At 41.6% G+C, this 25,849-nt stretch overlaps 1 protein-coding gene across 4 annotated transcripts in view; it reads right to left on the bottom strand.

Annotated features, from left to right (window-relative positions):
* ZFPM1 (zinc finger protein, FOG family member 1) overlaps positions 1-25,849 on the bottom strand; it is a 128,149-nt gene that overhangs the window by 37,404 nt on the left and 64,896 nt on the right. For 3 of the 4 annotated variants that reach the window (XM_056525572.1, XM_056525574.1, XM_056525575.1), the window contains exons 2-4: positions 12,436-12,576; positions 10,886-10,996; positions 4,925-5,026 (exon numbers count right to left, since the gene is read on the bottom strand). In XM_056525572.1, the coding sequence (XP_056381547.1) occupies positions 4,925-5,026; positions 10,886-10,996; positions 12,436-12,576 (354 nt within the window). Of the gene's footprint in view, positions 1-4,924; positions 5,027-10,885; positions 10,997-12,435; positions 12,577-13,067; positions 13,165-25,849 lie in introns of those variants that run through there. The other variant, XM_056525576.1, reaches the window with a different exon arrangement.

Genomic DNA, 25,849 nt, shown 5'->3' with positions numbered 1-25,849 from the left:
GATGGCACAATTCCATGACGGACCTCACTCCTGCAGACTGGCATGGCTATGCAGCCAGCCCGAAGGAGGTATCCGCGTGACAGTCTCAATATGTACCCGGAGTGGCACAAACTTGCGTCCGGCCGACAGATAGATAATGCGGTCAGGAAGGTTGTAGCAAACCAGCGGTGAGTGGAGACAGGCGGCGTCATTGTATATCCAGTGCTGGGGAGCGCGCGTCTTAGCAGTGGGGACCACTGGATGAGGAGTGTGAGCCCCCCAACTTTTGTTGTTTATAAGAGTAGGATGCCAACCAATGGGGAAGGTCTTTAAAAGGGTTGTTTGGTTTACACAGGTTTTGTGGAAATCAATGGGTTTTCCGGACCGGGACCATTGTCTATTCACTACAGTGGAGGGGCCCTACAAAATAGGCTCCATTCTGGAGGAACAGCCTATTGATTTTAGAGGGACACTTTATAAACAGGCATTCTGTGCCAAGGCTATTGTAGATTTACCCAGCAACAGGAGATCGATAATGTGGAAGAAGGTCTTGACTTCTAATGCTTACCAGGGTGTGCATTCCTGTGATACATTCCAGAATCGGAGCTGGATACGTTAACACTGAAAGCACCAGTGGAAATCTACCAAACAGCATCTCTGATCAGCAATCAATCAAGTCAGGTGATTAGCTAATCTCCTGAACTTTGCATGTGTCAGTTTAGTCATGGGTCGGGTGCAGAGGGGTTCTGCATGTAACCCGGCCAATCAGATCAATTACGAGGCAAGGGTTACACGATAGGTTATCTGTTCATTCAAACTATCACAACCACTCAATGAGGGACATATTCAAAAGGAATCACATTTTTTTTTTTGTGTGTGATTTTGGAGCAAAACATTTACACTACATTTCTAAAAGCTTTCAAGCACACTTTGCTCTCCATTTTTTAAAGGGGTGTGGTCTCGATTTTTACCCTTAATGCAAATTTAAAGCCAATGACATTTTTCGGCAGCTTTATTACTTGCTATTTGACTTTCTTTCCGTGAGGCTCTTGCACTGATGATGAAAATCTATTTACCATACTTTTTCCATAAAAAGAATTTTGAGTAATTTTTTTTGTGAAATGAGTGTAAAGCACCTAGCTCAGCAAGGTTATGGATGTTTAATAATCTATAAAGAGTGATTTTCTCAAAAATTATTTGCTTTCTTAGTTTATGCATTTCTGTCCTAGTTTATGCATTTTGAGGGATGCGTTAATAGGGAAGAACTTTCACATTACAGTCATAAGTAAAATCGTGCTGCCATGATATTAGCTGAATCTAGAGGTGCAGGAATCTTAATAAATGCAGCACATGAGTGTGTGCTATATAAATTTGGGTATCGCTATAAGGATATTGGGGGAGATTTATCAAAACCTGCGCAAAGGAAAAGTTGCCCAGTTGCCCAGAGCAACCAATCAGATCGCTTCTTTCATTTTGCAGAGGCCTTGTTAAAAATGAAAGAAGCAAGCTGATTGGTTGCTATGGGCAACTGGGCAACTTTTCCTCTGCACAGGTTTTGATAAATCTTACCCATTGACCCACAGCTACACATCTGCCTTATCCATCATGTTCCATACAGTACTGTTGCTTCCGCCAATACTAGCCCTACACAGCCACACATCTCTTGCCTTGTCAATCACGTTTCATACCGTACTGCTGGGAACCCAACCATCTATAGGATAAATGTAAAAAAAAAAACATGGATCTTCCGCAACTGGGAACATTTCGAATTAGTCTACATTGAATCTGGAGGCAGTTTTTAACAAATCAGACCCAAAACAAATTGTGGAAAATGAACTTCTTTCTATCTAAAATATATGATTAGTGTAGGCATGGTAATGTGACTTCAGTAGCGGTCATAACTGAAACCTTATACAGTGACCCCCCGACTTACGATGGCCCCGACATATGATCATTTCAACATATGATGGCCTCTCAGAGCCCATTGTATGTTGAAGGCAGCATCGACATACGATGCTGCTGTGTGTCAGGTCCATCGTACAAACAGCTATCTGACAGCGCTGATAACTTCAGCAACTGACAGATAGTTGTTTAATGTGCCCCCTGTGCCCCGTTCTGCCTCCTGTTACTCACATGCTGTCCTGCTAACTCATACAGGCTTCCACTGTGAGCTCTGTGTAAGCCCCGCCCCCCCAGTGCAGCCATAGCCAATAGCCTGCAGCATCTTGCTGCAGGCATCCAATGAGCTGCTGGCTGCCCTCCCCTTCCTTTCCTATAGAGCTGTAGTCGGCAGGATCGTAATGGAGGACATTCTGTCCCCCCTGAAGGTATTTAAAGAACTGTACAGTACTGTATGCGATGTCACACATCACATACAATACATATACACACTATACACCCCATACATCAATGTTTCCCTATCAGTGTGCCTCCAGCTGTTGCAAAACTATAACTCCCAGCATGCCCAGACAGTCAATGGTTGTACATGCATCCTGGGAGTTGTAGTTGTGCAACAGCTGGAGGCACCCTGGTTTGTTAAACACTCCCCATACACTCCACATACAATGGTCATCCCAGAACCAATTGGCAGTTTCCCATAGAGATATGTATTCAACATACAATGGTTCCGAGGCCCCAGAACCAATTACCATTTTTACATAGACATATGTACTCGACATATGATGGTTTCAACATATGATGGTTCTCCTGGAACCAATTAATATCATATGCTGAGGGACCACTGTAATCCTTATCCTGCCCAGTTGTTTTCTATGAGTGACTACTCCTACCTATGATGACAAAGTCTCAGGGCTTCATCTCACTGCGTACGTGCCACCTATTTCCTATCTGACATTCCACTTCCTGTTTATGTTATCTTGCAGAGTTCCAGAGCATTCCAGTGCAGCTCCGTCACAGCACGGACAGTCCCGCTACCAGAATCCCCACACGGTCAGTTGTTTGTACCACAGAAAGGGTGTGCGAGGCCATATGTCTAAGCAGACCAATCCGGAGGCACAAAGGGAGACTCCGATTTGGTGTAAATTAAGCAGTATTATCTCAGAATGTCAATTTTGGAGAATTTCCAGCATACATACATTTTCAGTTCTTCACTATTGTCAAGCTCACTGCTGCGGTCAGTGAAAATGGACCAGACCCAAAATATTCTCACAGCTGAGGTTTGTTACACTTGTATCTACCTCACAGAGAAAGGTTTCGCTGACTAGATCCCCCTTATGGTCTACTTGTTGAAATGTATCAGTGCAGGTACAATATATATAACACTACAGTCCAGGTGGTTTAGCACAGGATTGTCTAGACCAGTGGTCTCCAACCTGCGGACCTCCAGATGTTGCAAAACTACAACTCCCAGCATGCCCGGACAGCCAACGGCTGTTCGGGCATGCTGGGAGTTGTAGTTTTGCAACATCTGGACGTCCGCAGGTTGAACACCACTAGTCTAGACTAAATACAACTGTAGAATACATATTTGAATGAAAACAGGAATGCTTTCATTCAGCAAGCAGAGATGTTGAAAATTGTGAGAAAAAAGCCCACAAAACTGAAAAAAGCATTTACAACCTGTATGTTTCTTTTAATGGCAAGTAGAGTCTTCAGTTACAGTGGTGACTATGAGGGGAATTTATCAATCTGTTTAGACCCTACTTTTATGTCAATTTGGCACAGGAAAAGTTGCCGGCTGGCCCTGTATTACTTTTTCTGCAACATTTCATTTACGCTGTTTAAATTTCCTAACAATGAAGGGTTCCTATTTAGATCACTTTGTGCAGTGGTCACTAATTTATCACGTGAGACTTTTTGTGAAAAGTCTCAGGGGCCAGATTTCGAAGTTATCACAGGGCAATTCGACCCTGCCCTATAGAACTCTATGAGACAACTGTATTAAGGACCGTGCGACATTTAACATAATTGTCACATGGCCGCCACTCTCTGCGACATATAAGGTAGAACAGTCCTGTGATCATTCAGCAAAGTCTGTGCGCCATTTGATAAATTTGTTGCACAACTGCCACAACTTTTTAGCAAGAAAGTACAGATTTGATAAATGCCCCTCTATTTGTGTAAAGCGTCAAGATATGGGGTCCAAGGTGGGACAGTGCGGTCCCACTCTTTGTGCAAACGTGATCTCCATGTAGCCCCCTTCCCTCAACTTTTGTGTTGTTTATGGCTAATTTTCCCTCCTGTGCCCCCTGTAGGAAAAAAAAAGTATAACAGTATATGGACAAATAATAAGGTCTATTTTTACAGCACACACAGATTCCCACCTCAAAGACTGGAAACAACTCTGTCCTCACCAGCAAGGTAACTGTATTAGAGAAGCCCTTTAAAGGGGTACTCCGGTGGAAAAACATTTTTTTTTTTTCATTTTTAAATCAACTGGTGCCAGAAAGTTAAACATATTTGTAAAATCTTAATCCTTCCTGTATTTATTATTTTCTTTTTGGAATGCTCTCTCATGACATCACGAACACACTGCTCTCTGCTGACGTTATTATAATAATAATAATAATAATAAGTATTTATTTATTGTTGTCCTTAGTGGGATTTGAACCCAAGGCCCCAGCACTGCAAGGCAGCAGTGCTAACCACTAAGCCACCATGCTGCCCTTAGCATACATCTGCTATGCACGGTTGCTAAAATGGACAGAGATGTCAGCAGAGAGCACTGTGCTCGTGATGTCATCAGTGTTCCAAAAAGAAAGGAATTTCCTCTGTAGCATTCAGCAGCTAATAAGTACTGGAAGGATTAAGATTTTTTAATAGAAGTAATTTACAAATATGTTAAACTTTCTGGCACCAGTTGATTTAAAAAAGAAAAAAAAATTGTTTTTCCACCGGAGTACCCCTTTAACTGCTGAATTTTCTAAATAGTACCATAATAAGACCCTTTAACCAGGAACTGGTTAAAAACCATAGTGACACAAACCTGGACCGTTCCACCTCAGAGGTTCCTCAATGTTTTCCATGCTGGACAAGGACTCTGATGCTTTGAAGTTTAGACTCTCTTCACCCTCTGGAGATTGGACTGCTGCACCCAGGAAAGGAAAAAAACACAAAAAGATATTCATTTACTGCAGGAGCAATTTTACAAGAATTAGTGGTATTTATATAATTTATTTATCATCCAGCTCTTATATAATCAAACCCCATTCACGCCAGGTTAATGTTTCCATTATAAAGAAAAATAATACAGAATCTGGTACTAGGTCATTTGACCAACCCAGAAGAAGAGGACAGAATATAGAGAAGAAAGTATGGCTATGTTTACAGGTAGTTTATTGGAGTTTATTCAGAGGTGTAGAATGTCCATGTTGTTCCCACACTGAACTGCATTGAGTTGAATGGGAAAACACCTGACAGTTCACATGTTGTTTCATTTTACGGCTGTAATAATACTAGTTGTAAAAATTAAGTGCATGATACTTGTTTTGGGCAGTTTTACCTGTGTTAATGCTTCAACAAAACTGAAAACTGCAAGCAACAATGTGATTCGCACGGAAAACCCAGAAATACCAATTAAAAAACATTCCATATAACATAAACTACTGGAAACATAAGAATGAAAATGCTTGAACCTTTTAGGATAATTTTGATTATAAAACAAGCCTATTAAGATTATTAATTTCCAGGTATCAGCCAAATCTGATAATGACAGAAGCTCCATATAAAGAGTAGTGTTTGCATGAATTACATTGGGGTCTATACAATCAAAGTATATTCACAAGCACTTCTGGAACATAGAAGATGACAATTTCATAAAAGTGGAGATCTAGCGTGGTCAACCCTCATTTAGGGGTGTGTTGTTGCTATTAATCTGTAGGACTCCGTAATAAATAATTCTAATGGATTATAGAAGTTAAATTATCACTTTGCTACAGCTAAATGTGACTTCACGAACATTGGTCATGAATAGAACCAGATGATGATAGATAGATACAGTATAGAATTATGTTTAATCATGATTAATAATACTAATTATAAATAAATGTAGGGTGCTGTAAATATTAGGCATCCCAATACAATCTGCTTCCAACCTTCCCATCACGCTACACGGCATGCCAAAGGTTAACAAGGAGCAGAGCCTGGGCTTCTCGCTCGGCCTATTCCTAGCAACTGTGCTGATAATATTTCTCCCCATTAACAGCAGTTCTAGATGGCAGGATAAGCCTATCTGCATATGACAGTCCTGCTGATTACTGCACAAAGTGCATGTTTGCATATTGTCCCGCAATGATAACCACAACAGTTGAGATCGATAATGCCCATAAAAGCTGACGTCAGAATTATTAATAGCCGCCCGGGAGCACGATTACCATCAGATCGATTGGGAATTACGACCGCACCCCAACACATTTTCCAGGGATCAGCAGCTGCACTCCCACTGAATGGTCCATGTAGGTCATAAAGGGACTTCGTTACTAACAATTTTTAAGCTTTTTCACTGATCGAAAGGATTTAAGAATGGACTTTTAGGGAAAGCATCTCATTCATTGTACTAAAGTTCTAACAGACTGCAGGTACGTTCAGCTCCATATGATCTCAAGCAAAGCTACGACAATGAAGATGACTTTAGTCTGACACTTGATCAATTAGAATTCCTATTATACTAAAATTTAAGGCACAGGAAAGCAAATGGGACTAGAATTCGGTTGTTAAAAAATGTTCATAGTGGAAATGTTAAGCATGGAAGTTTTACCGCAGTAACCATTATACTGCATGGATGCCCAGTGTACCAGTTTACCATAAGAATAGAACGTTCATAAAAATATATAGAGCACTGATTCCCGCTACTGTATGAACTGACCGCTGTGACATTCACTGATGGGAATCATAACCAAAGGGGTTGTCAATCACAGACCCTGAATGGCGTAAATTTTTGCATTGGTATGATTAAGGGTCTTGTTACCTGAAACGCGTAGGCTTACGCTCTGTCCTGTTCATGTATCTGCTTTTATGCCAATAAACATTATTGCAACGGACATCGAGTGCTGGACGTTCTACTTTGTTTGCTGTATTGGGCGGTTGCGCTTCCGCGAGGCCGTGCACACCTGTGTCCAGTGGGAGGTGAGAGCTGTCTACTTACCGGCATTGGTAGACTAAGTTATGTTCCTCAACACCTTACCCCATGTTCTACCTGTGTGCCATTCTTCATTGTTATTCTATTCATGAATCAGGAAGGTCAGAAAGGACTATAGGGTCATCAGAGGTAGGAAACAAATATCCAGTATAGGGTTGTGTATGACCTTTACTCAAAAAGACAACCCCTTTTACGTAGCAAATAGCTGATAGCAGGCAGATCTTCCAGATTTAGAGCTGCTCTTACTGAGCGATTGAAGAAAGAGAGCCATAAGACTGTGGACCCCCGACTATATGTCGTCCATGTGCCCTTACAGAATATTTGGACCAGAGTTCTTGTCAGGAGAAAACCAATGTAAACTGAAGAAGAGAATATATATATATATATTTTTAAAGTTTATGATCATCAATGCTTCTTCAGCAATCCTACATCTGTAATGAGACCTCCATCAGCAGATCAGTACAATGCTGAGCTCAGTAGAAGAGATGAGCGAACTTACAGTAAATTCGATTTGTCACGAACTTCTCGGCTCGGCAGTTGATGACTTATCCTGCATAAATTAGTTCAGCTTTCCGGTGCTCCCGTGGGCTGGAAAAGGTGGATACAGTCCTAGGAGACTCTTTCCTAGGACTGTATCCACCATTTCCAGCCCACCGGAGCACCGGAAAGCTGAACTAATTTATGCAGGAAAAGTCAGCAACCGCCGAGCCGAGAAGTTCGTGACGAATCAAATTTACTGTAAGTTCGCTCATCTCTACTCAGTAGCAGAGAACAGGAGTTCTAGTTCATTATATTGTTATCAGCACCTGCCAAGTCATTGTGAGATTTTCAGAGAATTGGTCAGAGCATGTGTTATATGGAACTACTTGGGTGCGTCAATTATCCATCGATATCACAGGATCAGTTATATTATCCAGTGACCTCAACCGGAATCTAAGAAAGATAGGAGGGGATTCTGCTAGGGCTCTTGAATTTATATGCAGAGTTATTTTGCTGGTATAGGAACATGGTGTCTTTTCCTCACTATTCCCTAGAGCAGTGGTCTTCAACCTGCGGGCCTCCAGATGTTGCAAAACTACAACTCCCAGCATGCCCGGACAGCCGTTGGCTGTCCGGGCATGCTGGGAGTTGTAGTTTTGCAACATCTGGAGGTCCGTAGGTTGAAGACCACTGCCCTAGAGCGTTTCCCAACCAGTGTCCCGCCAGCTGTTGCAAAACTACAACTCCCAGCATGCAGGTCCTTTTCTACAGCTTTTGCTGCACTAAGCCTGAGTGTGCCCCTAGTAAAAGGCACTTACTAAGTTTTGTCATTATTAGCTCACTCCCATGACACTACCAGAATCACAGAACTCCAGTTCCTGGTGTTCGATGCATTTGGGCTTGGTGATGCGATGTTCTGCCTCAGTCACTGATTGGATGAGTGGCCGTATGACATTACATCACCAAATCCAGAAGCGCTGGGCACAAAGTGACAGTGACAAAGGCTGTCCAGGCATGCTGGGGGTTGTACTTTTGCAACAACTGGAGGAAACACAGCATTAGAGTCAGCTACTGTAGTGATAACGGATAGGCCTTGGAAAACTTTTTTTTTTTTGTTCATAGAAGGACATAGCTGTTTGTATCAGGAAGGCCACGGGGATGCCATTGTGCAGAAGCAGGGATCTCCTGAAAGGTAGTGGCTAGAGATGAGCGAACTTACAGTAAATTTGATTCATCACGAACTTCTCGGCTCGGCAGTTGATGACTTTTCCTGCGTAAATTAGTTCAGCCTTCAGGTGCTCCGGTGGGCTGGAAAAGGTGGATACATTCCTAGGAAAGAGTCTCCTAGGACTTTATCCACCTTTTCCAGCCCACCGGAGCACCGGTAAGCTGAACTAATTTATGCAAGAAAAGCCGAGAAGTTCGTGACGAATCGAATTTACTGTAAGTTCGCTCATCTCTAGTAGTGGCCATACAACACTCATTCAGCCAATTCTTCTTTCCCCCGACATCAGCAGGTGGGGGAGAGACAGGGCAATCTCATACACAGGCATTCTAGTCAAGTGAAATTGTCGGGTTCAGCCGACGTTGATCTAATGTGTATGGCCACCTTTAAAACACATATGCCCTTATTATTCCAGCTAAAATATTCTTGGCGAGATCCTAGCATTGCTATGTGCAAATATCACCTAACCGAACAAGAGATAACCTAGTAAGGGTTAATGGATCCTTCTCATATCATGTGTAAAATTAAAACATATCTTTTAGTATCCACTAAATAATAATATAGGTGAGTAATAAGGGGACTAAAAAAAACACAGTCCCTATGGTCTGAGATTTTCAGTTTCAGAGGTCCTGTTAGTGACACAACTTCAATTCACTGCAGCTCAATAACACGCGGCTTAATAACCCGATTACATTCTCAATTTGTTATTATATCACTTAGATATTGGTGACTTTAGTCTAAAGTAGAGTTACACATGTTTGTGCCCTAATAAAGGCTAAGGCTGGGTTCACACTACGTTTTCTCCCATACGAGAGCGCATACGACAGGGGGGAGCTAAAACCTTGCGCTCCCGTATGCCTTCGCAAGTGTTGCTGTCAGTTTGTTCTCCTTGAGAAAGCCACAGTGTTATTGGTGAAATACGTTGGAGTGTGACCGTTCCTAATTTTAGACTGCAGTTCCTGGGTCTCTGTAGTTTGTACCATACACTGATTAAGCATTGGGGTTGCTATACAGGTGACTGTTGTGGTGCACAACAGTTTCACAGACATATAAAGAGCATCTATTAGGCTGGGTTCACATCACGTTTTCCCCATACGGGAGCGCATACGGCAGGGGAGAGATAAAACCTTGCGCTCCCGTATGTAATTAATTTCAATGAGCCGGCCGGAGTGAAACGTTCGGTCCGGTCGGCTCATTTTTGCGCCATATGCGCTTTTACAACCGGACCTCAAACCATGGTTGACCACAGTTTTAGGTCTGGGGAAAAAGCGCATACGGCGCAAAAAATGAGCCGATCGTACCGAACGTTTCACTCCGGCCGGCTCATTGAAATACATATGGGAGCGCATAGAAAGGCATACGGGAGCGCAAGATTTTAGCTCTCCCCTGCCGTATGCGCTCCCGTATGGGGAAAACGTGATGTGCACCCAGCATAATAGATGCTCTTTATATGTCCGTGAAACTGTTGTGCACCACAACAGTCACCTGTATAGCAACCCCCCAATGCTTAATCAGTGTATGGTATGAACTACAGAGACCCAGGAACTGCAGTCTAAAATTAGGAACTGTCACACTCCAACGTATTTCACCAATGTGGCTTCCTCAAGGAGAACAAACTGACAGAAACACTTGCTGTAAGCTTGTTCTCCCTGAATTCTGTATATAAAATAACAAACCAAAAAACTATAAAAGTGATGAATAGAGAAAAATGCAGCACCACCATATCTTTAATGCAGAGAAAGTTACAAGGAGCTTCTTTTTTTTTTTTTTTTTTAAATCACAAAATAGTATATCAACATTTTGTAAGTACTGGCATTTGACAAAAGCAGTATAGCATTGCTGAAATGTTGTTACACTATTTGGTGATAATAAAGCGCTTCACGTAGCTTCTTCATGTGCATTAAACATATTGGGGTACTGCGGTTTTCTCTATTCATTGCTTGATATGTTAAGGTCTCGGAGGCCAGGGGCCCGACACTGTGTGCATTCCTATTATTGGAATCCGCTCAAGTGGAGCTGCTTTACTCTTGATTAAAACCTTAAACTAAAAATATGTATATCTGTGTTAGGTCTATTCTCATAAGTTTGCAATAGACTATAGTTACCTGAGATACATGAAGGGGAAGGTTCCTCAGCAAGTTCACACAGGTTTGGCATTGGGTCTGGTTCTTCCATCTCTTGGTCTAATGACTGCAGCACCGGGCTGCATCGCTCTCCTGGTAGTAATGATAATAGGTCGTAATAGGAACATTACATAGGAAACAATGGATGTTTAATTTAGTAAGAAGCAATAAAGTCTCAATCCTGCCCAAAAGTCAACAATTTTTATTTATACATTTTTTTTACATAAAAGGTTGAATACATTCTCTGCAACTTTAACCCCTTCCCTCTTCGGCGATTTTTCATCTTTGCACTTTTTTTCTTTTTCCTCCTCACCTTCTAAAAATCATAAACACTTTCAATTATCCACCTAAAAATCCATATTGTCCTTTGCGCCAACAATTTTACTTTGTAATACCATTAATAATTTCACTACAAAATCTACGGCGAAAGCAAAATGAAAAAATATTTGTGGGGAAAATTGAAGAAAAAAAAAAGCCATTTTGTAATTTTTAGCGGCTTTCGTTTCTACGTAATGCAGTTTTCGGTATAAATTGCACCTTAAATTTATTCTGTAGGTCCATTCGATCGCAAGGATACCTAATTTATAAAGGTTTTATTGAATTTTATTACAAAAAAAATAAAATTATAACTACATGTACCAAAATTTATATGTTGAAAAATGTCCTCTTCTGACCCCTATAACTTTTAAATTTTTCTGTATAAGGGGCAGTATGAGGACTCATTTTTTGCGCCTCGATCTGAAGTTTCCATCGCTACCTTTTTTGTTTTGATCTGACTTTTTGATCACTTTGTATGGTATAAAAAGTAACCAAAAATATGCTATTTTGGACTTTGGATTTTTTTTTTTTACGTGTACGCCATTGACCGAGCGGTTTAATTAATGATATATTTTTATAGTTCGGACATTTATGCATGCAGCGATACCACATATGTTAAATTTACATTTATTAACACTTTATTTTCAATGTTATAGCCCTCATAGAGGACTATAACATTGCACACACTGATTGCCTACACTGATCACTGCCATGCAATAGCATGGCATTGATCAGTGTTATCGCCGCTTGATTGCTCCGGCCTGGATCTCAGGCATGGAGTAGTCATTCGATCGGACAGCGAGGAGGCAGGTAGGGATCCTCCCACTGTCCTTCAAGCTGTTCGGGGCGCTGCAATTTCAACCACCGAGCTAACTGGCAATGTTTACTTTCGTTTTAGACTTGGCGATGAAGTTTGATCGCCGCGTCGAAAGGGCTAATGCCGGACATCAGCCCGATCGGCTATGTCTGGCATTAGCCACGGGTCCTGGTTGCCTATAGCAACCAGGACCCAACGGGTATTATGTGCGCTCACCTGCTGAGTGCGCATCATAACTCGGGAGCCGCAGATGGATGTTAATGAATGTCCATTTGCGGCAAGAGGTTAAATTAGAGAGGAGGCTGTATGTATATTATGCTATAATGGACTTATGTCACAATGTATGAACAGCACAGCCACCCCAGATCACACAACATGACCATGTGTCCTGACTCACCTTCTGCACCATCACTGTATGATGTACTGGAAGAGCCACAATCTGCTGATTCTTCTGGGTCTGAGGTGGTTCCATCTTTTTCAGAGCGAGCAGACTCTGCTGCTAAGTTCTCATCTGTCTCTTCCATATCCCCAAGAGAACCTAAAAAAAATATTTAAGAACATTAACATTACTTTGTACAGAAAAATGAAGAAAATGATACAATACCAGAGATGGCAGCTTTCCTCCAGAAAATACAGTTTCCATACAACTGGAAAGCAGAGATGTCAAGCATGTGAAATATAACCAGTGCCACATAACTCCTGGTGCAAGGGAACCATAAATGAACCCATCATTTTCAGCAAGGGTACAAAGACACGAGTACTAGGCCATGGTACAAGATACCAGTTATGAGGATGGAATAAGACACTAGTCATATATTACTTGGGCAGAATATCTGCATGAAATTTGTAGACATTTCCTTAGGATTCCTAAAACAAAACTAAAATATTTTTTTTTTTAAGTTTGTAGGTAAAAGGGCCATACTGTACAGAGCTGTAGTGTAGGTCACCAGTATATCTATCCATCTGTAAATGGATTCCACATTATTTATTTATTTATTTACATTGACATTTATCATACTCTTTACATACATTGGATTCTATGGGCCGCAGGTTGGAGATCCTTGCTCTCGTCTCCATTCCATGACAATGATCTATTGGTTTTACGGTTAATCAAAGCCTAGGTCATGACCTAAATACTATGTGGAGACAGGCGTGCATGGCAGTGACAGAAGTTGAAGCTGTTCTCAGCATGGGTTTTGGGGACAAGATAGAGAGCGGCACAGTGTTCAGACCTCAGAGGCTCCCTGACTGCAGGCATGTATATTTACGCAGAGAGAACAAAGGCTCCATAATCTATACATAGCGCACAACAATGAGCGTGGAGAAAGCCACTGCCAGACCCTGCACAGGCAATTTTTCTAATTCTGCTAATTTCAGTTCCAGCACAATTAAAGTCTGCACTGATAATGCGGAGAAACAATCAGCAGCTAACAAATCGCTTTTCTCCCCTTGTAAATGTAACATCGTTAAGCTAATTTCCTCGTTCACGGCTGCACGGCTCCTGGGTGTCTGATAAAGTTAACCCTTGACTGCCTGGTCACGTGGTCTGCCTTCCTTGCCAGGGAGTGAAGATGTACTGGCACTTGGTGGTGATGAAAAAAAAAAGCTAGCAGGAGGTACAGGACATGAATTAGGAAGATTCCTGTAGAGCACACCATTACCTCTGTGCATGGTACTAGTAAGAGAACATCTCACAAATGCTGCACTGTTACAGGTACTATAGTTCACAATGATGGGGTAATAAAAAATCAAAATAATAGGACAGCTGTCCATGGATCAAAACAAGCTGCTATGGAACCATAGACATTTGATAAGGTCTGCCTACAACCAAATACACAACTATACCTAAGTTCCCTTAAGCACCATGGATGAAGCTTGGCAAATAAAGTATGTATTATCCTAGACTTAGGAGATAGAAGAGAAAAAAAAAAAAACAATAACACTCCTAGTGAAGATCGCTTGGGTGAGGAAGATATAGAAAATAATGCAGGGTCCTTACCCTTAGGTGTTGTGCTAAGAGCGCAACACCTAACAGCAGCATGTAGAAATGAAAGTGCAGGTGAGCCGCCTGGGGGAACTCCTGGGGGTGACGTCAGTCAGTCCGGTAAAATTGCAGAAAGGTTAAAGAGGAAATTATCCCCCAAATGAAGGTGCTGGTCCCGCAGATTGGATATATATACTTTATTGCAACACGTTTTGGCCCCGAACCGGAGTCTTCATCAAGCATAAGGCCTGATGAAGACCACGGTTCGGGCCCAAAACGCATTGCAATAAAGTACATATATCCAATCTGCTGGACCAGCGCCTTCATTTGGGGGACAATTTCCTCTTTAAATATGCTAGACTTATGTGTAGGGATACATGACAATTAAGTATTGACAAAATCCAATTTGGATCCAATTTGGCTGGATTTTTCCATAAGTGCCAAATGAGCCTTTCTGAGGGCAGAAAAGAACTAGCTTTACTATCCACTTTAGATAACATGAACCCACCAAACAAAACATTGGCATCACCTTTTAATACACAGTCCAATTCTATCGCAATCTCATAACATCAAGATGCCCAATCCTGCACTGTAGGATTAACTCTAGTCTTAACTCTATATCTAAAATAAGACAAGCTCTCGATAGAGCACACAGTAATTTGAGCCAATGAGGGGTTAATTAACATTTTCTAAAAGCAATATTTTCACACCCAGTCTAGATTCCTGCCAATAAAACAGCGTGCATGAAAAGTGCCCTCAGAGGCTAATGGAAGAGCCCCGGTTAGGGAACAAAGGATCTTTTCAGCTAACTTTAAATTCTCTCCTGATAACAATCTGAGATCAAACGCCTGCCGTTCAGGCCCAAGATCAATGCAATGAATTTAGTCTTCTGGCAGACATTTAAAAAAAAAAAAAAAAAGATTAAAATGGGAAAATGTTGATATCTGACCCAAATTTCATCCCATTCCCTTTTCACGCTGCCATCTGCTGTCTTAACCATCTTGACATACTAAGCTGGAATACTACAACCCAGCATGAGGCGACCTAATCGAGAACCCTTGTTTTACTAGGGAAGTACAAAAACCAAAGTCCCGAAGAGCTTACCATCTGATAGAAGTAAAAATACAGACTAGCCCAAAGTAAGGACCCTGTACAGATACAGTAAACGTAAGGGATTCACTACCCATGTCATAGAGTTTACCAAACTCTGCAAATACTCTAGGGCACCATTTAAGAGAATGCACTACTCATAATGGAACGTGAAGTTTTCCCCCACAATATAGTACACCGTAAAGTGACTGCTTACTGCACTAAAGTCCATAAAGAGAGCACAAAACCACCTCTGGCTCCTGCAGGTAACCCACCAGCGTCCTATCGCCGGAATTAATTTCACAAAACGTATGGTCACAGAAAAGCACATCAGAGGTCCGAAGTTAATGAAGGCTTCAGATTTTATTTGCACCACAAAGTGTATATGTGCAACATTTTGGCAGAGTTCCTTTATTAAGCTTTTTATGCTTGATAAAGGCACTCTGCCGAAACATTGCACATGTACATTTTGTGGTGTGAATAAAATCTGAAGCCTTCTTTAACTCTGGACCTCTGTTGTGCTTTGCTGTGTCCATACATTTTGTGTGCTTATTGCACCAGTTATTCCTGGTTCATAGGCTTATAATTACTTGGAATCAGAATTGGATTTTAAACACATTTTGCTGAAAAACTGTCCTTTGCAGGCTTGAAGCGGTGTTTAAATGTTGCGGTACCATCGCAATTTTTACAAATCAGCACAAATACTCTGCAGTTTTACTGTGGTTATCAGAATACTGCAGCAAAATGGCAACTGTTTAGCAACACATGAACACAGCCTCAGGACCAGTGACTGGGGGGGCTATTACTTGCTAATGAACTCAGTGGGGGCTCTTGCAAAGCAGAGCAATGTAAAACACAGCATCCCTAGTATCCACAGCCAGCAATAATCACAATATAAACAAACCAGGGGGCTATGTGCCTACTGCTGTAATGCCCTTGGCAAAACTTCAAAGCCCTAATTGGTAAGGAGAGGCCTGGCTCCATCATTTCCCCACTTTTTGTTAAACATAGGAATGCACCCCCCCTCCCTTACACATTATTAGGCTGTAGTTGCCTGAGTCACCAGCCACTGTTTGTGCCCGCTCTCCATTAACAAAAACTGGGCTAACAGCCACCAAGGCTGCCAACAAGAAGCACATCGCCAAGGCTAGGGGTGGTGATTGGGGGAGGGGGCAGGGAGAAATGCCTGTCTATGCTGCTCACTTCACTAGGATAGCTGGCACTTATCACCTCTCGCAGGCATCCTCCGACAGACTGATCTGTCTATTCTTCATTAAGCAAATGCGCTGGGAAGGGAATGAGCACATAATAGCCATTTGATTTGCTGAGAGATATTTTGCATATTGGTTTGCCGCTGATAGTGGAATTTCATCAGCGTCCTTTTTCATGGTTTAAAAATGGAATTACTCGGCGAGTCACTGAAATGTAGAGGAAGGGGGGCTCAAGCCATTACACAAAATCTCTTGCTATTATTATTATTATATTATAATGAGGGAAGGAAAAAATATTGTTCCCTCCATGGGCTTCTTACAGTGAAGGCATCCCAGGATGAATCTGTCCAACAAGACACAATTAACTCATTAGACTCCTTATATTTACAATAAATTGCAGGAATAATATCCATAATATTTCATGATCTGCCATACTGTCATGCATTATCAAGAACAGAAGATGAAGAACTATGGATCAATGTGAAAAGAGTTTCACCAAATAGTGAATTTCCCAAGGAGACAAGACGATATACTGAAAAGGTACAGGAAGAAGACAATCACCCCTCTGGTCACAATGGCTCTGACCTACATACAGTGCACCAGTGTACCCGACCACAAAGGATTTTGTACATGGTATGCCTGGAAATGATGATTCTGAGATATAAACATTGTGTTTAGTTGATTCCGAACATCTTGTATGCTTTCCTATTACAATTATTTCGAGGATATTGCAACTATGAAATAGAAATTAACACGAATGGATGGTCAAAATGAACAGGATAGACTCCAGTTGGGAAAAAGAGGAATTCTGGCTACTCGAAAACAATGGGGGAGATTTATCAAAACCTGTGGACAGGAAAAGTTGCCCAGTTGCCCATAGCAACCAATCAGCTCACTTCTTTCATTTTTCACAGGCCTTGTTAAGAATGAAAGAAGCGAGCTGATTGGTTGCTATGGGCAACTGGGCAACTTTGCCTGTACACAGGTTTTGATAAATCTCCCCCAATATGATTATAAATGTAGACTAATAAGGATTTAAATGTCACTGAATATATTCACAACATCAGCCAAAAAATGGAGGAAATCCAATGCCTAGAAAAGGCATAAGTAGTACAATCTGGAGATACTGGAGTATACTGAAGAACGTAGGTAATACCATTCCCGAAATCCAGTAACCATAGTGGCAGATTATCAAAAACTGGTATTACAGTGGTCCCTCAACATACGATGGTAATCTGTTCCAAATGGACCATCGTTTGTTGAAACCATTGCATGTTGAGGGATCCGTGCAATGTAAAGTATAGGACAGTGGTCTACAACCTGCGGACCTCCAGATGTTGCAAAACTACAACACCCAGCATGCCCGGACAGCCGTTGGCTGTCCGGGCATGCTGGGTGTTGTAGTTTTGCAACATCTGGAGGTCCGCAGGATGAAGACCACTGTTAGAGGAAGTTGTACTCACCTGTCCCCGCCGCTCCGGACCATCACCGCTCGTCACCACTGCCCGGAATGTCGCCGTCCATCGCTGTCGCCGCGTCCCCGAGGTGTCCCCGACGCTCCGGCAAGGCCTCTGCTTCCCCGGCATCCGCACGCTGAGTCGCCGCCATCATGTCGCTACACACGCCGCTCCTATTGGATGACATGATGATGTCGATGGAGAGCGCCAACGATGCAGGGGATCCCGAAGAGGACGCGCCGGAGCCCCGAGGACAGGTAAGTGATTGTCAGCGGACCACACAGGGCACCGTAAACGGCTATCCGGTGGCAGCTAAACAGTCAGCACTGCCAGATAGCCATTTATGCGATGGCCCCGACATAAAAAAGCATCGTATGTTGATGCTGCCTTCAACATGCGATGGCCTCTGAGAGGCCATCGCATGTTCAAATTATCGTATGTCGGGGCCATCGTAGGTCGAGGGGTCACCATATCAGTTACATATCAACAATAGAAGGAAAAAGAACTATTCTGGATAGAGGCGCTCTACGATAAAGAGTTCTACTACTAGTTTTCTAGGTGACTTGAAGCTCTGCCTGGTCTTGCCTTCTCTCCAGATTAAGAGTGGTTGTACTATTAATATCTGTATTACAGAAATGTTATAGGGCAGGACACAGAGTGTATAAAGCATGAAGCAAACCGTACATTCCCTGAACAAATGAGTAAGAAGCCGACACCAGTCATCTGATCAGGTCAAGTTATCCTCTTGTCAGGATGGTAATGCCAAGCACTTTCAGCTCTCTGCTGCTCATTCAGTAGATTGAGACAGAATTTATCCCTAAATCTCATCTACTGCAGTCCTGCACACTCTGGGGTGGTGATGTGTAGCCTATATTTCACCAGCTACTGTGAAACTGCAACTCCCAGCATGCCCTGATAGTCAAAGGTTATCAGGGCTTTCTGGAAGTTTATGTTTCACAATAGCTGTGGGTGTAAATTGTAGATTAGACTTCCATGTTTCATATACTATGTGGAAAGCAAAAAAGTCACATCATCGACCACAAACTCCTGGTCAACAAACCTGCCTTCATAAACATGGATTCAGGAGTGGGGAAAAAGAAAGAGAGAACCAATGGGGCTTCTTTAACAACCCCTAGAGCGGATTGTTCCCCAGCTTTATTACACTACTAAATAGAATGTTTACCTGACATAATAAGATATTGTGATATGTATCACTACTAAACTTGAAACATTCACCACTAAGGGGTCTGGAAAAGTTGTGTGAAAATCCTTATGTAAGCCATTGGTTGTCATCCAGAAGGTCGGTAGTTGACGAGATAAAAACTATAACCTAGGCTGGAAACCTTGATCGGAACAAGTTACAAATGGCAGGAGGTTGGGGTGGGGTAAAGGAGACGATCAGAACAAAGGATGGGGGCGAAGCCACGGTTCAAAGGAGAAAAGGATTCCAAGTGATTGTCTGAGCGCTTCACCCAAATTAAAGGCCGTATTAACTTCTTTCAACAGTGAAATAATAAACCGTTTTGCAATGCTCCTCCTTTATCCACTAAATTGAAAAAAACAAAAGTGATTTAAAGAGAAAGAATTTCAGGCTGGCAAGTGAAAGACCACGCCATATCAGAACTCAGGCATGCAGACAAGAGCAGGGCGATAAGGAAAGCCGATAACAGAAAATAGTAACACATCCGAACTTTCCCACCAGCTTGGAGATCATGGGAGAAGGGATAGAACTGTCCCCCCACCTACAGCACAGCTATCTACTGCAGCCCTCCTGTGCCGCACACATACACTGCCACTTAACCCTTGGGTGCCCTGCAGAAGGTTGTGTTAGAAATATCGCTTTAGTGACCACTCTGTGCACCCAAGTATTAAATGTTGCACTTATACATTAGTAGTGTAACTAACCTTACCAAATTTTTAAGATGTGTACTTTCCACTTTGTAAGGGTGTGGTTATCACCAATTACTCAACACAACATGCATCATAATGCCCCTTATTTACCTATAAGATAATGGCAAAAATAGAGAAAGTCAACCTAGTGAAGACCCCAAATAAATTGTCAGGTAATTGATCCAAATCTTTTCCATCTGTTTTGCGATCAACCTGGTCCGCAGTACATTGGCGAGCAAAACGTAAATCATCCCTGTTTCTATGAATACTAGTGACTCCCAATTGGAGTCCATCCAAATTCAGAGATTTTCAGCTTCTTTTCCTAAATGAAAATCTATGGGATCCAAGAGAAAGGAAAGGTGGCCATTTTGTCCACCAATATTCCATGAGGTCATTGGCACAGTTTAAACCAGAAACCTCCAAATAGGTTGTGATAATAGATGACTTCTACATGCACACAGAATGAAACCTTTTTTAAGAGTGCGGCTCTTTATCACATTTGTAGGGGATAATCCAAACTAGAGCCTCAGACTTTGTGGCCCAATCTTCAGCAATTTGAGGGTAGTTATACGTACATGAGATTCTAACTGGTTGTCAGAAAGCAAAGAAACAAATAGAGAGCAATAGAAAACAAACAGAATCTGTATTTCTGAGATACAAACAAAAACATTTTCTTATCTTTAAATCTTCAGGTTGCAGAACACAACGCAGCAGTATTTAATGAATTTACCACAGCTGAATAGATCTTCTCTTTCCTTCAAATGTTATTTTTCAAATAAGTAAAAAAAAGTATATATATATATATATATATATATATATATATATATATATACACACACACACACACACACACACACACACACATACACATACATGCACACACACAAAAGTAACAATATTTACTATTAACATCAATGTTATAATACTAACATAATAAAGGAAATGTTATTATTATATATTATATAAACACTGAAGAGAGGATGTGGAGCAACTCACCCATTCAATTGGAGGCAGCGAGACACATCGCATCACGGTCGAGCAATAGTGAAGCGAGGAGGCGGCAGATGGAAGCGGGTCGCAGGGGCCTGATGAAGCACCGAACGGTGCGATACGGCTCTGGCCAGATGCCCGATTCCCCCGTTACATATGCCGCCTCCCCGCTTCACTATCGCTCTACCGTGATGTGACGTGTCTCGCTGCCTCCGATTGAATGGGTGAGTTGTGCCGCATACTCTCTTCAGTGTTTACATTGTGCATTCATCTTAGTCTAGCATGCAGCACCACCCATAGGAGAATAAAGATTGCAAGCACCAGCTACATTTACGGAGGTATAACACACACAGGTTTTAAGTGACAGTGCCGGATACTTTCTCTTTATTTTGTGGTCATATTTGTAATATAATTATTAATATTATTATTAATAATAATAATAATAATAATAATAAATAACAAGAACAACAAAAATCTTAATATTTTTCTCATTTGATCAATCATTGGGAGTGATAAATATAAGAGGTGCAAAATCTGTTCATCTAATGTTTCAAACAAATTAGACAAAAAGGAAGAGTTTCACACTCTGACAGGTGGGTAGGGCTTCGCAAAAAGCAGGCATTTTTTTAGTTCCTAAAAAACAGGTGTTTAAAAGCAGCAAAAATTTAGTCAAATCAAAGTAAAGTATAAAGACAAAAAATGGCTTCCAGAATTGATTCTTCTATTAAGATACCTAAAAAGAGTTCTTACACACTTCATACTTTTACACCAACAAGCAAAAATACAGACCAACATTTTATAATTTACAAAAAACAAATCAAAAATAAAAACAAAAAAAGAAATCCGGAACGTATCAGGCAGATAGGATAAAATCAGAGGAGGAAGGAAGAGTACAGGCAGATTTTCCCAAAGCACTCAGCATTTCCTGCCCTCCATAATCTACCACAAATTATATAATCTAGGTTGTAGACCAATTGTAGACCTCCTAATGAAAGATAAGAGAGCAGGAAGGTAATGGACCCAGTGGCCATTTATAAGAATCCAATAATGACCATATATAGTATTTGAACTAGTCTACAATGAGGCTCTTCCGTTGTTGGCACTACAACGCTCAGCAAGAAGGAAACCAAAAATCCTGGGTGTTGTAGTCTATAAAAGCTGTTAAGCCATAGTTTACAGACCATTGATCTATAATAAATTTTGGTCCATAACTCAGTAAGTGAGAGAACATGGAAGAGTACAAATGTACAGAATTAAACCCTACAAAAACAGTTCTCAGATTTGTATTAAAGACTGTGACCCTGAGCAAGCCGGATTTTAGTGAACTCTTAGGAATGAAGGAGAAGTTAGTCTACCCCCCCACAAAGTGACTTGATAAGAGCAGATAATGACTGGTCCTCGCCCTCTTCTGAGACTGTCAGTTCCTCCTTAGGCCATGACCCTGAATTCATCTTCACATTAGAATGAGGAGAGCCAGGATCCAGAAGGCAGATGCTTCATATCAAGCCCTCAGGAGCTTAAAGAAGACTCAGCGGCTTGTAAAACAAGGGTCTATTTTTTATCAATCACTTCAGTAATATATGTTTGGGGGAATGAGTATTACCAATGTATATAAACCACTCCATACCAAACACAATAAACAGGGGTTAGGGGTATCTCATTTGGCCAAAAGAGTGAGAAGCAGCACTGACCTCACAGTGTCTACCTGTCTGTTGGGCATATACAAGGGCAGTGCCAACAAGGACAGCAGCACCAGCCTCTCCAACACAGGAGTCAAATAATAAAAATCCTTCTCTATTAAAAGAAAAATTAAGGTATGTATACACACAGCATTATCCAATTGTATACATTATACAATTGATTTGGATACATTATACAATCCAGGCAGCCATGCTGTCAGTTTGGCCGAGTGACTATGTGAGTGACAATGAGCTGTGAGTGCTGCAGTTTACCTCCCTGGTGACAGAATAAATCTTACAACCATTACATTTCTGCTTTCTTTTGCAATATATCCAGAACCTTTTTGTCCAGTTGAGCTGGTTACCGTTTCTTGAAGGAGTTATGTAGCATAACAAAACTTCTCTCTTTTCCTCAATCTCCCTCCTGGCGCCCCTGCTCTCTGTATAAATGCAGTGTGTCGACGCTCCTGGATTCGGGGATTTTCTACCACTCTTCTCTGAAGATCCTCTCTGTGAGGTTGGATGGGGACCATCTGTGGTAGCCATTTTCAGGTTTCTCCGAAACACTGAGCCATGGCATTGGTCACCTAGACAAACAACAGAGCCAATCTGCGTAGCCCCCATTGACTATAATGGGAGTCACGTAAACCGTTTAGCACTACAAGATGTGAAGCATGGTGGTGGCAGCATCATGCTGTGGGGGTGTTTTTAAGCAGCTGGGACAAAGAGTCTTCTCAAGGTTGAGGGAAAACTGAATGGAGATATTCTTAAAGGGGTTATCCAGGAATAGAGAAACAGAGATACATTATTTTAATAACAGTGCCACCCCTGTCCTCAGGTTGTATGTCGTATAGACGTGGTGCTATTTTTGGAAGAAATCAGTTCTGTTTCACAATCCCTGGATAACCCCTTTAAAGCACTTAAGGTTTTTTTGCCCATCAAATTCCCTCCTTTACAATCACTATTGTATTACAATTCTACAGTGCCACTTGTTTAATTCCAGCATACCTGCATTCATGCATATCATTCTATCTGGATCAAGTGATCATAAGTCTGAACCACAAAAAATCACTGCTGAATGTGTCAAAGGAAGTGGTCAGCCCTGGGTCAGATGACTTCCTGTGAACTACATGATGACATCATCCTATCAGATTTTCCTGGTAGCTCCCAGACCCCTCACAGCTATGTATACTGCTACTACTATCTTAATGGGATCACAATATACAGTAGTTATACACCTCCCCTAAGGATATGTTAATATGTTGCATTTTTATGTTAATTGTTAGATTTTCCCATAATTGCTGCAAAAATAGTGCTATTTACCTTTGTAAATTGTGCAAACCATGATAAAAACAAGCAATTTCTACAGCAATCACAGCAAAAAAAAATGGCCGAAATGAAGTAAAAAGGTGTTAAAATGCAGTAGGAATGCAACAGGTGAGCACAGCCTGAAGACTTCCAATCTTCATGAAAAACATCAATTGTGATTATTGGTCAAATCATTTTCTCATCATGGCAATATTTCTTTAAAAAAACACAAGCTAATTAAGAAAACTCATCATCATTTTACATAGTGTGAACGGAAACCAACCCACTTATGAGCCTCAGCAGTTTATGCTTCTGGTTGCTGAAGTCTAGCCAGCCGCCAACTCTCTTTGCAAAGGAATTGTGGGATATGTATGCACCAAAAGATCATTTATGTTAGCTGTCACATCAGCTAAAACAGGTAAGCACAAATATACACTAGAACCTATACATTATTCTCTTACATCACATGCTTCTTGAATGACCACCTGATCCAGAGTGCTCTGAACCCAATACTGGGCCAGAGGTTCCCTTTCCAACAAGACAATAACCCCAGTGCTGTGTCTCTTTCTTAGAATGAATGTTAGCTCACAAGATTACCACAACAGCACACAGCCAAAACACAGGAGTGGCTAGAGACAACTTTATGAATGTCCTTGAGTGGTCCAGCCAGAGCCCTGACTTGAACCCAATTGAAATTATTTGGAGAAACCTGAAAATGGCTGTGAGGTTGGATGGGGACCACCCGTGACAGAGAAGATCTGCAGAGAAGAATGGTAGAAAATCCCCAAATCCAGGTAAGTAAACCATGTGACATCACACCCAAGAAGACTTGAGACTGTAACCACTGCCAAAGGTGCTTCAACTAAGTACTGAATAAAGGGTCTGAATACTTAAGTCAATGCAAGATTTTAGTTTTACTTTTTCAATAAATTCACAGAAATTTTCAACATTTTGTTTCTACTTTGTTATTAAAAGGTATTAAAGGGGTACTCCGCTGCTCAGAGTTTGAAACAAACTGTTCCGAACGCTGGAGCTGGTGCCAGGAGCTCGTGACATCATAGCCCTGCCCCTCATGATGTCACACCCCACCCCCTCAATGCAAGTCTTAGAGAGGGAACATGGTGGTTGTCACACCATCTCCCATAGACTTGCATTGAGGGGGTGGGGCGTGATGCCATGAAGAGGCCGGACTATGATGTCACGAGCTCCCGACTCCAGCATTCGGAACAGTTTGTTCCAAATGCTGAGCAGCGGAGTACCCCTTTAAGGGCAGATCGTTGGGGGAAAACATATTTTTTTTAAAGTCAAAGGGTCTGAAAACTTTACAAATGCACTGTAGATTGGGGCCGCATATATCAGACAATTATGGTATATCCTTTAAAAATGCCATAAAGCTCTAAAGACTCATTCACCATATACATTTTCAGAGTAGAATTCTTCAATTGGATTCTGCTGCACCATTCACACTACGGAATTTCCAAGGCAGAACATTTGGAAGCAGATATTCCGGATATCCGATTCTGCCCACAGAATGAATATATCCATTCTTTTGTCTGAATCTGCTCAGAAATGCATTGCAGTCTTACTGACACTCAGTCGCCGCCCGCTACAGAAGTAATCTCCACCCCAAAAAATGTAAATAATTTTTTTAATGGACCCTAAAATGAGAACAACCCTTTAGCTTTATTGCCTAAACATTTCACCAAAATGCTATAAGGCTATAGCCTTAGATTTATTTTCTTGCCAGGGACACTACCTTGGTAATCACCATGTCTCCCCGGCTTCCTCGGCTTTATCTACCAAGAGATCTGGTTACTGCCTCATAAAGTGAGAGCGCTGGGTTTAGTTATCTGCAGAAAGACCACAACTAGGACATAATCTCCAGCAGACACACAGACTGCCTGGCACAAGGGTGTGAGTTATGAGGCTTTCCCCTCCTGCAGAATAAACATGGCATTACTGCAGCTATAAAAGATCACTTCCACCTTAACACCACTTAAAACAAACAGGCTGCTCCAACTTTCTCAGTGATCTGCCGGCTGGAGAATTAATGGTCTTACAAGAGCAATGGCCATGGTTATCCTGATCCTAGCCTGTAGCAATGTGTACAGATCCATAACAATTAGCCCCATGCATGTCTTTTTTTCATGGTGTTAAGATACAGGATTCTAGAAGAACACAAACAGATCTCCACTGACCAGAA

Source organism: Hyla sarda, chromosome 6 (genome assembly GCF_029499605.1).
Source record: "Hyla sarda isolate aHylSar1 chromosome 6, aHylSar1.hap1, whole genome shotgun sequence".
Taxonomy (NCBI): domain Eukaryota; kingdom Metazoa; phylum Chordata; class Amphibia; order Anura; family Hylidae; genus Hyla; species Hyla sarda.
Note: the sequence above shows the minus strand (reverse complement) of the source record. Positions and strands in the feature narration are given on the sequence as shown.